This window comes from Gymnoscopelus braueri (genome assembly GCF_963280865.1).
Source record: "Gymnoscopelus braueri genome assembly, chromosome: 18".
NCBI classification, from domain to species: domain Eukaryota; kingdom Metazoa; phylum Chordata; class Actinopteri; order Myctophiformes; family Myctophidae; genus Gymnoscopelus; species Gymnoscopelus braueri.
Window position 1 is genome coordinate 31,926,921 of NC_137618.1, and position 14,170 is coordinate 31,941,090.

The 14,170-nt window shown below is 39.7% G+C and overlaps 1 protein-coding gene across 1 annotated transcript in view; it reads left to right on the top strand.

Moving 5' to 3' along the window:
* Nucleotides 1-297: 297 nt before the first annotated feature.
* Nucleotides 298-14,170, top strand: part of LOC308105745 (glypican-6-like) — a 115,579-nt gene continuing 101,706 nt past the window's right edge. Inside the window, exon 1 of the mRNA XM_080456672.1 lies at nt 298-769. Coding sequence (XP_080312798.1) covers nt 619-769 — 151 coding nt within the window. The 5' untranslated portion in view covers nt 298-618. The remainder of the gene's footprint in view (nt 770-14,170) is intronic.

Here is a 14,170-nt window from a genome sequence, read left to right on the forward strand (position 1 = left end):
GTTTTTGTTTTAATGTTTAGAAATGTACTCGTGAGACCCATAAAAATGTGTCGGCGGTGACCCACAAATGGGTCCCGACCCACTGCTTGGGAACCAGTGCACTATAGGATGAGTGTGTGGATTCCACTCCGTATTTTGTGGTGTGCTTTGCTGTGCTACAGCATCTGATCTGAGCTGAGAGCAGAGCGCTCCCCTCTCTCTCTCTCTCTCTCTCTCCTCTCCTTCTACATTTCTACTTCAACACAGCGACGAGCCACTCAATGCCGTTATGTCGCCTGGTGAGTGAAGTTCAGCTCAGCGCGTCTGACTGAAAAACCATTGTCTGGATTCATGTGGCACCTTGGTGATCCTTCACAGTTCTGTTTTCTGCAGCATCGGGGGACTCTTGGCCATTCTTCACTGCGAAATAAACCTCTTTTGTTTGAAAAAATGTGTTGATTAAAAACACACTGATAGTTGTGACAAGTGGCAACCACTTATAACCGCCCAGTCATTTATTAGTATAACCTGCGGATCTGCTATTGCAGGGGAGTTTTTTTTTTTTTTTTTTTCCCCAGCAAGTGGGAATCTGCAGAGGACAACATAATAAGGATTTTTTTTCCCAGAGAAGTGGCAACAATGTTGAGAATAGAAACCATCATTTGCACTTTCTCGTTGCTTTCAGTTGCCGCAAGAGCAGATTTTAAAGCACGGAACTGCAGTGAGGTCAGGGACGCTTGTGTTGCGAAGGGCTTCAGCTTCGCACATGTCCCTCTCCAGGAGATATCAGGTAAGAGACTGCATGGCGCTCAGTGCACCGGTGGTGGTAAAATAACTCAAATGTTTTACTCAAGTAAAAAAGTATCAATACTGCAATGTAGAAATACTAGTACAAGTAAAAGTACGGAATTCAGAATTTACTTGAGTAAAAGTAAAAAAGTAATGGTATCAAAATGTACTTAAAGTATACCAAAAGTAGAAAGTAGTAGTATTTTGCAGAATTTCCCATTTCACAAGTTTAAAAAAATATATATTGAAAATAGCCGATCTACAAGCTCGCAATGCATTGCATGGTGATACATTGTGAGCTTGTAGATCGGCTATTTTCAAATGGCCGAAATGTATATAGGGCTAAAGTTAATGTATGTTTTGTAATAGTGCTAATAATCAAAATCTACAAAGTAACTAGTAACTAAAGTTGTCAAATAATTGTAGTGGAGTAAAAGTATAACATTTGCCTCTGAGATGTAGTGGAATAGAAGTAAAAGTATTGAAAATTGGAAATACTTCAGTAAGTAAAAAATACCTCAAAAGTGTACTTAAGTACAGTACTTGAGTAAATGTACTTAGTTACTTTCCACGTACTGCATTGGACTGAGTGCACCCTGTCAACCAAGGCTGTCCATGACGTGTCAAAAGAAGCACTTGCAGTCGAGATAAAACACTCTTTCAGTGAAGAAATCTGTAGCCTGTCAAAATTGTTATTTCTGGATAAATAAATAAAAATGTGCGAGGTAGAAGTGAAGTGTAAGGACGTTTTGACACGGTTTATTAGCATTGCAGTCGTCTCTGCAATTTATTAGCTCACCGTACACCACTTCAACCACCTGTCAAACCAGAAAGTTTATTTGAACAAACTGACGCAAACGTAGGCTATATTTGATCAAAGACCTATGGTTTTGTTTATGGCAAAAACAACAACAAGAACAACAACTGCCTGGTGAATACCATAGACTAGGCCTTTATGATCTCCTTTCCTATAATCTCTGAAAAGGCTAAATTGCATTCCTCAATTGAAAATGACTTAAACTACTCACTACTAAATGAGGTCATGTAATAATAAACAATTAATTGACTTTTTTAACAGCGTTTGATCAGTCATGAGTCATTATATCAGTGTTCAATTCAATAAGTGTAAAATGATGGTAGCTGATGTTAGGTGTGTCTCTGTGTCCAGCAGAGGTCTCTCAGTCTACTGGAGATATGGTCAGCTCAGCAGATTAACCCCAGTGCTTTGTGAAGAGTATAGCCTAATAATACTGAAGTTGCATTAGATCAGTGGTTTTCAACCTTTTTCATGACAACTTTAAGGACCCCTAAATTGATATACATTTGGCCTTGGCCGTGGACCCCCATCTGAAAATGTTTTGTGCCTGGGACCCCCAGAAGCAAAGATTTGAGTTAAAAATGTTAGCTTAAAGATATATATATATATTCAAAGACATGCACACATTTTCAAGATTTTTCAAAAATAGCAGATCTACAAGCTCATAGCGTGGCACTCGGTGCCACGCTATGAGCTTGTATATCTGCTATTTTTTGAACAGCCAAAGCTAAGTGGTTAAAATGATTGTGACGCTATGTTAACTAATTTAGCTGGGGACCCCCTGGTACCCCCCAAGGACCACTGGTGGTCCCCGGACCACTGGCTGAGAACCACTGCATTAGATCATCAGTGATACCACGTAACCATTGTTCCCTTATTCCCTTGATTCCACATTATTTTAACCACTATGACAATAGGCCTATGCTCTAAGTCTAAAGCAACTTTTAGCACTTACAGTTTTCAGTGAAAAATCAAGTGGTAGACTTACATAATTTTTTTGGCAGGGATGGGCTAGTAGCCATGCAGCTACACAGATGCCACTATAAACTGAAATCATACATGCACACATACATGTTATTTATTGGATGTTTACACATATAGTATATAGTCAAAACGTTTTTTTCAGTCCAAGTAAAATGACCAATAAGTAAAACAGGACATATATTAACTTACAACTCATGTTACATTTTGTTCATTTAATAGGATAGAATAAAGGCGTAGAATATAATCCACGAGGTGTTATAAAACATACAATTCATACAAGTCCAATTTCATTTGAGTTTTACCCATTTGTGAAACTTCTTCTATAGTGCACTGATTCCAGATGTTAGTTGTTTGTTCATCTAATCTCAGGTGACTAGCTTGTCTGTTCATGTCATTTCTGTCAGGTATCAGGTCCCATGATTCTCTGGAAACAACAGGAAATCTGGCACAAGTAAATGGTTGCGTGTTTGATAACAGGCACACCTGTTCATAGATGGGTTCATAGCTGACTGATTAAATCCTCCAGATTTGCTCTCCGCATCATCTTTAATCTTCAAAATGAGTGATAATTTCCGTCTCTGCTGTGAATGATGTCCCTGTGTAAGGTTCTTTGATCACCTCGATAAATGCGTCATAACCTTATGTCTGTGTGAGAGGCAACGCACTGCCAACACCTCAGCATATTTACTACGACAGGTGATGGGCATGTCCTTCATGCTTGTGATTCAACATTACTGTCACCAGCACAAGCCACATGTTAAAAGTACACCAATCCTCTGAGTGGTTGTAGAGATTCCTGTACTCTGGTACAGGTAAACATTCTTAAATATAAAAAGTAAATGTTCAGTCTTCATTGCCTTAATCCCTGGAGGATTAGCTACTATCCATGCTTGCATGCATGTATATAGTAAATGATGCAATATGCTAAAACTCTGTATTTTTCCTGGGGGTAGTATTGCTGACAAGCTACTATAGATATATGAAATGCTCTTACTGCTGTACATACTGTTTATAGTTTACATGTACATGATTACATAGCTAGGTGTACAGAGCGCTGCTGATGTGTGCCTTGCTCAACGGCTCATACTTTAGCACGTCATTGGTGACATGATGACATTAGCATTCACTTAACAGTCTGCCACTTCCAAATCGTTTGGTCTTTTCAGGAGACTGTCCAGATCAAAAGAACAATTATCAAATACAATTTTAGTTATCAGATAATTGGTTTGGTGGTGTGTCAAGTAGCCTATTTTTTCTAAAATGTCCCATTTATAACATCAGCAAAATGTTCAATTTTAAAAGGAAAACTTAAGCTAGGGAAAACATATTAAGAAATTGCAAGATGTTCTGTTAGGGTTCAGATAACTTGCGATGAGCAGTTACCATTAGTTTGTACTTTATTGCCTAATTTCACTTTTATGGTAAAAATTATTTGCATAGATTAGCATAGATAGATAGAATAGCCTCATAAAAAATGAACTGACAGATAATTGATTATGAAAACCATAAGCTGCAACCTTAGGTGCTTGACACTGTTATGATCTTGATGTTTCCCTTGTTGCCTGTTATTTCAGTGAGCACGCCAGCAGCCAGCACATTCTCTTAACTTTACGAGTTGCTGATATGGGGATCGATCTGGAAACCTTTTTGTTTCGGGTTCACTCCAGACTATTGCTTGCCATTTATGTGAAAATAGGTTAAGTGAGGACTGAACTTATTCATTGTACTGCTCAATTTAATCACTTTAAGTTTGTTTAGCTTGGTCACATTCCAACACAGAGAGTCATTGTTGTATAATTGTAGTGATTGAAAAATTGGTGTTCTATCCCTGCTTTTGAAGTGTGATGCCCCAGAGACATACCACTTTAGATGTCAAATTAGACCAAAGACTGAAATTCCACTCTTATCATGAGATATATTATTATTTATAATGTTATTCTTACTTACATTATCTCTGTTTACTTTAGTGATTCCAGATTAAGTGATTACACCAGACTTACATTTTAGCACAGTATGTAAATATGTGTCCTTTTTGTTAAGCTCAATTCAAATTTGACTTGTTTATTACCGTGTTAAATGTGATTGACACCTTAGATTATAGCCAGTTTCATATGAGTGTGATATCTCATTACAGCTGTGACGTGTGTAATGGAGAGCTGATGAATGGAGCTCAACACTGGTTAGAAATGTCAGTTTCTGTCAGTTTCTTGGCATAGTAAAAGCTGAGATGGTGTGATTTTTGTTGGTGTTTTCAGCCACATGGAAGGAAGTCATGTGGAACGTCAGACCTTTTGTTAGTGTTATTGACAGAAAATTTGTTATAAGTCAGAGCCTAAGGGTTGAGTGTGTAGAGTAATGCCACAGGAGGACCAGGGCCATAGTCTCTGCAAACTGACCAGGGTGAGCTTAAGGTTGTCAGCAGCTACGCTCTATAGCCTTCCATTCCAAGGGGGCATGAACTCATGGCTCTAAGTCTTTGTGACTGTCAGCGCATCTAAAAATGGCCAGAGCTTCTCCTCTCCTGACAGTCTTGCTTGTACACGTTAAAATAAATTGTCAGCTACTTCGACACTGGACATTTTGGCCTCCTTAATTCACACACACACATCACTGTCCCTGTAGAGGACTAGCCCTCCTTACAGGCCTGCTATAGCCTCCACTTGAGTGAATAACCCCGGTGTCTCAGATGAGATGAGGAGATTTGGATGGTGAGTCACGGACTGCTGGACCCCACGGAGCTTCCTGGAATGTCACAGCTCTCACCCTATCATTTGACATCCAGCTCTGGCTGCTAATTCCCAGCCATGAGATGGAGATGGGACGGAAATAACGGCACTGATATTTTATGCGAGCTTTGGCTGCCTACACAACCAAGCAAATGATCTCTGCTCGAGCGTGTAATATGCACAGGTCCTCCACCGTCATGTAATGGGATGGAAAGGATTAAAAAGGGCCTAAATGGGGAGTGCCTGCAGAGAACATGGCTAGGTGATTCTGTGATACCAGTGTTGCTATGATGCACATGTCAGATTATTATGACCTACAAGTCACAAATATGGGACATGGGTCAGGAAGTAAAACCCTGAGATTGGTGTCCAAGTAATGCAAAAGACTGTCATAATTCTTTTGTTTATTGGACTGTCGTTAGGCATTTTAGATTATCACATTGGTGGCTGGGCTGCAGGCAGCATTATAATATAACAGTATTCCCTGATGTGACACAGCGAAAAGGAAAGCAGAATTCAAACAATCATGTATTTTTTTCTCCAATAGAAGGGATTTCTCAAATGCTCCAGCCATCTCTGTGCCATCAATCATGCATCATGAATGCCAAAATGGTTTCATGATGAGCTTTCTCTACGGGCGTTCCCTTGCAGAGCAGTAGGGAATCATTGTGTTCTGCAAACATGTGTTTCAGCATAGCAGCGAGAGAAACAATAACTGAGCAGAATTCACTGGGAGTATATCAAAAAGCAGTCACTGGGGAACACTGGAGTCCATCCTTATGGTCCAGAGAATGCTAGATTTTTAGTGCATTACAAATCAAGATTTAAGAGATTCAAGATTCAAAAGGGTTTTATTTGTCATTCACGGGTACAAGCAGCAAAATGTTGGTGTGGCATATTCCACAAAACTGCTAACAACAACAACGTAATAATAGTGATAATACTGGATGTAGGAAGTAATTTCTCTTTTTTATTTTATTTTTTACCTGACCCGGGCATTCGGGTATCTGTTAATGTTGGACCCTAATAGTACTCTATTAGGGTTGGTTGTGCCTATTGACGATAACATTGTGTATCCACAATCCCCAATTGCTGATATCTATTCCAATGTAAAGGTGATTTATGGGCTGTTAAAAAGTAACCAGCCATTTTAAATTATTATATTATCCCGAAGGGGGCAGCTGCCTAGAACTGCGTTTGTCTTGTATGTCCCCCCCCAATTCTGCCCAAATATGGAGTTACCCAAATATGGAATTTCACAGGCTCCAGACTGGCCTCCAAGCTCATGTACTGTAAATATCGGGCTCAGCCCAGACACACAGACATGTTCACAAACTGCACACCTAGTAATGTGCTATCCATAGCTACAGATTGCACAGGGAAGACATGCTGTATGATACCCTGTCTTGTTTATTGTAGTAATCCACAAGTAATTTCCAAAATGTTTAAATTGTGAAAATAAACTTCATTTCACACGCCTACACATTGTATACACATACAGTACAGTATAGTCCAACTGTCGACACTAAAAGTGTGAAATGCAACGAAGGCTGCATAAATTCACATCCTTATATAATTTGTATTTTTCAAATAGCATGAAAAATGTATACTATTGAAAAAGACAGATTATTTTGCAAATTTAACTCCCCATAGATTCTATGATGTTGCCATGATTGAGATTTAACAGAAGAAGCAGCATTTCACAAGGCAAGCTGGCTTCATCATGGTCGCACTGTCTCTCTTTTGTACTTGTAGCAAGCTCTGCCTCCTGTGACGGATGGCTGGAGTGGGCCTTTGCTGACAACAGTAGTCATGATCTCATCTTGGTGCTAGCTAGCAACCTCAACCCACTCAGTGTTCATTTATTTGTAACTCAGAGCAAGTAAAATCCTGATCCATTTATCAATTTCTAACTTGAGTGTACAAATAGAAATCCAAATGGATCCATTGGTCCAATTGCAGTGACACAGTCCAAATACTGTATCACTGATTGAAGGGAAGATCACATTTGGTTTTTCCTACACCAATATTTAGCTCTATATACTTAGTGGACCAGGGTCCCCCAGTGATCTGTACTTGCTACAGGTACAAGCAGCAAAATGTTGGTGTGGCATATTCCACAAAACTGCTAACAACAACAACAACAACAACAACAACGTAATAATAGTGATAATACTGGATGTAATAGAGTACCGAAGTCCTGACGTCACTCGTTCATCCCCTGGGTCGTGGAAGTAATTTGGAGAATAATATTGGGTAATCTCAGAGCAAGTAAAATCCCGATCCATTTATCAATTTCTAACTCGAGTGTACAAATAGAAATCCAAATGGATCCATTGGTCCAATTTCAGTGATACAGTCCAAATACTGTATCACTGATTGAAGGGAAGATCACATTTGGTTTTTCCTACACCAATATTTAGCTCTATATACTTAGTGGACCAGGGTCCCCCAGTGATCTGTACTTGGTCCCTTCCTTTTTTCCTTCTACACCTACTACTCTTTGGCGAAAATAGCTGATTTGCTAATTGACAACATGACGTGTTGTGTGCTGGTAGATTCACTATTTTGCCAAATGTTTGCCACAGAATAGGGACCCTACATTTCATGTGGTTAAGGTGATTTTAACTAACTTACTATCAGAATTAAGATGTTATAAATAGCTCTAAAATCAGCACTCTACTTTGCATTAACAGATGCTTACGGCAGAGCGGCATGTCCGCTCACGGAGCCCCGCAGCACAGTGACTATAGGGTGGATATGACACCCCGTATCCTGTTCTCCATATGCCTGCTCACCAAAACATTGCTCTGTGTTTCATGGTAGTTAACGTATGGATGTGATTTGAATTGTGATATTAAAGATAACGTTAAACAGAACATGATGCTGTTATTGTCGCACTGAGCACAGACACACATTCTTTTTAAATGGAGCCATTGGTTGAATACAGGAGACAATATTAAATGCATCGTTTCAATGTTTCACCTTTGACATTTGGGTAAAACCCATAATATTCCCAAATACAAGAGGTTATGTTTTTCTTAGACACTCAGCGACGTGTATGTTGGCATATCCCTGGCAGGGCGGGAATTATGTTTTCGCTCCCGTGAGTCTGTCCGTCTGTCTGTTTGTCCATCTGTCCGTCTTTGAACAGCCAATCTCGGGCACCGCTGGGCCGATCGGCATGAAACTTTGCACGCACACTCACGGTAGGCTGAGGAAGAACCTCCACCGCAATGTTTTTCAAATCGGCCTCATGGTGGCACTATTACTGGCCGCTTTTCCCCTGGATTCCTTGGACTAGAAAAAAGCGCCCTTTGGGCGTTTGGCCCCGCCCCGACCTGAAAGCACCATCATACCACCAGCCCCCATACCACAACAATCGACCACCCCCCCATCTCCATACCCCCACCCCCAATCCTCCGCCACCCCCCAGCTCCCCCGTACCGCCCCTCTCTCGTACCGCCATAACCTCACCCCCCCAAACCTCACCCTACGTAGGGCTTTCACGATTACAAATTTAAGTTGACGATTAATTGTCACTCAAATAATTGCGATTAACGATTTAATTGTGTGTTTGGCATTGAACATTGAAACATGTGAAGAATACAAATGTTATTTCTGTTTGCCTTTTAGACTTCCTGATAAAAAATTGCTCATGGCAGATATGACATAACTAAAATATACAAATAATTTTTATTAGTAAAAATAGCAGAAATAGTTGATCTACAAGCTTACAACGCGTCAAAGTGACGCGTTGTAAGCTTGTAGATCAGCTACTTCTGCTTGTTTTAATATTTGAAAATGTGTGAACATTCAAAATGGAAACGATTGACGATTATGCAAAAATAATTGCGATTATCTCAAATAATTGCAGACGATTGATTAGACGATTATGTAATAATTGTGACAGGCCTAACCCTACGCCCACCCCATATCGCCATAAACTCATCCCACCCCCACCACCCTGCAACCCCCACTCCACCACAGAAGTCCACCAATCATGAACTCAGCATCCCATCTGCTTCAAATGTGAATCACAGAAGTCCACCAATCTGCTTCAAATGTGAATCACACATTTAGGCCTCTAAACAATAAATTGCACTTATGCACCCATACCAGCCACACATGCTAGATGGCTGCACCCCACGACTGACACAGCCCTGGGTAGGGAACCTGGCCTGGCAGGGATCAGCTCTCCTAGGAGCGCACTTTTCTAGTTTTCACGGAGCTCCATGCTGTAACATAACTCCCCTTATAAAAGACGATGGAGGCTTATTTATTCCAATAGAAATTAATAAATGATGGTTGCATTGAACCTTCAATAACAGGTGAACTCCAAGTCTCAAAATGAATCTCTCTGCAAATCTCTAAATGTCTATGCAAGCCAGAGGTCCAACTCTGTCTCAAAACACATGCAATTTGTTCTGCAAGAAATTACCATAATTCCTCTAACCTCGTGCATTTATAACACCTCCCACCCGTCCTACTCCTGTGATTTTTACGTATCATGATATGAAAATATCAAGGATCACCCAAGCCTAGTGTTCATTTGGTTACACTCTTAGAGTTACATTTATACTGAGTTGGTTACACTCTTAAGGCGGTTACACACCGGCGAATATGCGAATATACGCAAAATTCGGACTCGTTCCGAATAATTAAAAGACGCTTTTTTCGCTCTGCGAAACTGGTGTGGAAGCTTGCATTGACTTTATAAGGTTTTTTAAAAAAAACGTATTATTCGCATGAAAAAAATCGCCCCGGTGTGTAAGGACCTTTAGAGTTACATTTATACTGAGGATTTCACTGTGCAGAGTAGTAACAAATCATGGAAGAAAGTGGAAACACACCTACTGGAACAACAGCAAGAGCTTGAAACACTTGTATGACTAAAATACTTTTGATTGACATCATCATAATATCTAACATGTCAGTAAGGTAATGATTAAAAAAAAAAAAAGCCTTAATGTCATCTCTTTAAAGCTATGAATTACTTGCTTAAGCAAGTTCATGGACTATTTACAGCAACCAAATCAATCTAAATTTTGATTGGTCGTTCTCTGTACATCTGTCTGTGTAGTTAGTAGGCAAACGTATGTAATTTCCTTCATCGAGGAAAACTATTTATTTCTTCATTTCCAATCCTTATGATCCTGTTTAGTCAGAGATATGTTTGGGTTTCTGCAGGGTTTATACCAGACTCTCTCCCACTCATAAATCAGGTTATTGGAAATACATCCACCGATGGACTTTTTCATGCCAAAAGGGGTTTTGGGGCCAGTGGGCAGAAATCCATGATAAATTTGACTTTGTTAATTTATAGCTTGCATGTCAGCTAATCAATCAGTCATCGGATATGATCTAAAGTTTAATTTAATTTACTTCCCAGCTATAATAAATCTTGCCTCTGAAAGCTGGTTTGGTTGATAGACTGTTGCATTCTCATTTTTTGCCAAGTGTGAATTCAGACTACAGGAATGAAAACAGGATTACCACTGAAGCTTTGGTTACTGGGCTCCCTCCAAGCATCAGCTGGCCAAATATTGTACGCTTCACGTGCATTTGTCCACACTGTTGAGAAGCTATTTCCGCCTAGATTATCGAGAGATTAATACTGTGAGCACGATCACAAGTCACGACCGTGAAGAATGAATGTTTGTCAAAATCATTTGAGATAAATCTACTGTGAAAAACAAGGACATACATGGAATGAAACGATTCGCTCAAGATGGCACAGTTATGGTTTGAAGAATAATTTGAAATGTGGAACAATGACTATTGTTGAAAGAGACTGAATTGGTGTTATTTTAGTTTGTTTGTATCACTGTCACACAGAGATGGAGAATGTGTTTTGTCAATGCTTACTAACATTATTAGCTCACCGTTGTGGTCTTTTTTGTTTGCAATGTGCTGTACAAGAATGTGCTGTACAACACTTTGAGTCAAGTTGGTGTACCTTACCAGCATTTTCTTGTTCGTTTTTTAAATGGAATATGTCTGTATGATTGGGGGTTTTCATCACAAATTATGTTATCTTTTTTTAGTGACAAATCCGTTGTTGTTGTCTTAAAGGCTAAGTTCAGACTCCAGGCAAGTCCGATTTGTTTCTCATATCTGATCTTAAGGACTGACTTTCCACTTTTTTGCAAGTGATCAGATCGGATTTGTGTTTTCACAAATCGCATTGGTTGCTCTGGTAATGATGTAAAGACATATGAGTAATGCTTACACATTGTCTTACAATGTTGTCACTCGCAGAAAATAGCCGATCTACAAGCTCACAATGCGTTGCACCGTGATGCGTTGTGATCTTGTGATTAGCAGAAACCAGTTGCCTTGTGCTTTTTTTTTGCCTATCTGATTCCAGTCTGGATAGGCCATATTTGGGCTGCTAGTCTAAGCATTGCAAGACTTCTGCCAGCTTACTGAAATTAAATGGGCTCAAACATGAACTAATTAATAGTGTTTCAATAAAACAAGATGAGAGGTGTTGCATTTGGATTCATTAACTTCTAATCAGGTGTTTTAAGCTTGTTGTCTCTGAGCCACAAACATAACAGAGAATGTATTTGTTAAGTTGAATCGGTAGTGTATGTGTCTGGCCTGACTGTCAGTTAAGATTGTTTTTTGATCCAAATTTGTTTAGAGAATGGCCAAAATCACACTTAAAGGAGAATTTTGGACTAAGTTTTCCTTACCTTTTCTATGATATGATATCTTAGGATGAATGGTACAGTAGAACATTTTCATAACTCCATCCTGGGTCCGCCACAGCTTAAAACGTGCGCGGATAGGCCTTGCGTTAGATCACATATTTTAATAGCTTTTTTTTTTTTGAGAGAGAGAGATCTGACGTTCATAGTGACAGAACAGTGCCCAAAAAAAAAGGCTCGCTAGACGAGATTGAAATCTCGAGATTTCAATCTCGTCTAGCGAGACTTCGATATTTTTTTTTCTTCTTTTTGGTTGCATAGTGTTCTGTCACTATGAACGTCAGATCTCACAGCTATTAAAATATGCATTCTAGCGCAAGGCCTATCCGCGCACGTTTTAAGCTGTGGCGGACCCGGGATGGAGTTCTGACATTTTTCTACTGTACCATTCATCCTAAGATATCATAACATCATAGAAAAGGTAAGAAAAACTTAGTCCAAAATTCTCCTTTAACTTAATCTCTTAAAGGAGTAGTTCACCCCAAAAATGATTAATTGCACACCCCATGAAGCCTTGAATTCATGGATTCTTTTTTTGTTTTTGTCGCATTCCTAAACCAATAATTTGATTACCGGCGGAAAGATGCTAATGTATCCGGTAGGAGACACAAAGTAGACTCTCTGTGTCTCCTACCGGAAATACACCGGTCATGAAATTATTGGCTTAGGAATGCGACAAAAACAAAACAAAAATCCTTGAATTCAAGTCTTCATGGGGTGTGTAATTGATAGAAAATACGATATTTTTTTTGGGTGAACTAAAGAAAATAAAAACTTTTCTTTTTACAGAATGGGTTCCCAGATTGCACTTAACTTAACCACCTACTGCATATTCTATATGGATCACATGCCATTTTCAAGAGATCATTTTTTATATTTCAGCAAGAGATGTGGCTGGCGGGCTCTATTTCCCTATTCGTCTTTTCTGACTGTCAACATTTTGAGCCAACACAAAACAAAGCCCCTCAAATGCCTCATCGCTGTCGTTGGATCTATCTTTAGCCACATGTCTGCCATTCCCGTCTTGTTGACAACGTCTGACTAGACATGACGTGCAACTGGAGAGGATGTGTGCCTTTTACACCACTCCTGGGGAAGGGTTACTGAGGTGTGTGTGCTTAGCAAGATGCCAATGGGAGGTTCATATGGAGCAGCTGAGCTGTGTCCTCTCTCTCTCTCTCTCTGTCCGTCCGTCCGTCCTGCTGAATAGAAGACACCAGCACTGTAGCGAAAGGCATCAGGGCCAATAATTGCTGGTGTTGCTGAACTAAGCTGTAAGTGATGAGTGAAAGGTAATGATCAGTGCAAGTCTCAGGGACCTCCTATCCTCTCCACACAAGCCACCAGCTGCTACCTGTAGTGCAGTCCTTTGCCATGCTCCAGTTAGCAAATTGACGCAGAGGAGAGTTGCTGGCTAGCGCACTCTTAGTCGTTCTCAGGGGCTTCTAGGCCTGCTGCCATGTATATCAAATATCCACAGCAGTCTTCCCATTCCTCCACCAGGCTTTTTATTACATGCTCCTCAATAAATATCAAAGCCAGACATAGTGCTATGTATGCTGATTATGTGCTGCTTGTCATTCCAAAATGTACTGCACTTGGTGTTAGCGTAATCCATATATTAATCTCAGTGGTAATAGTTTTGCTGCACACCTTGCAGGATGTGGCACATGAATATTCCCGACTTATTATAGATCTGCCATGTTTTATACTGTATAGGTATATACTGTACAAAAAAGCTTTTTTCCCCTGCGGCTGTCAGAGCCCGGAATGAGGGTGAGAACAGAAAACAAAAACAAAAGAACAAAAAAGACAAACAAAATAAAACAAACTGCATTCATGCTTGTTTTCAATGTTACTTGCACTAATGTACAGAGTTAAGCGTACTTAATGTATTATGTATACCTCCTATACATCTGTATATGCCTTCTACTAAATAAGTGTACTGATGTATAGTTACAAATCTGATACAATTTTTGTTTTCTTTACGGAAGGTTAGAATGTGTCCTGCCGTTACTACTACATTATAATCCAGCATTAGCTCTTTTATTATCTTGACATACTGTACATACTGTATACAGTGTAGCCTTTAGTATGAATGGCCTCATCCACTTTTTGAGACTCTTAGCTTAGTTCTAAGTTTTGTTTGCTAACTACAC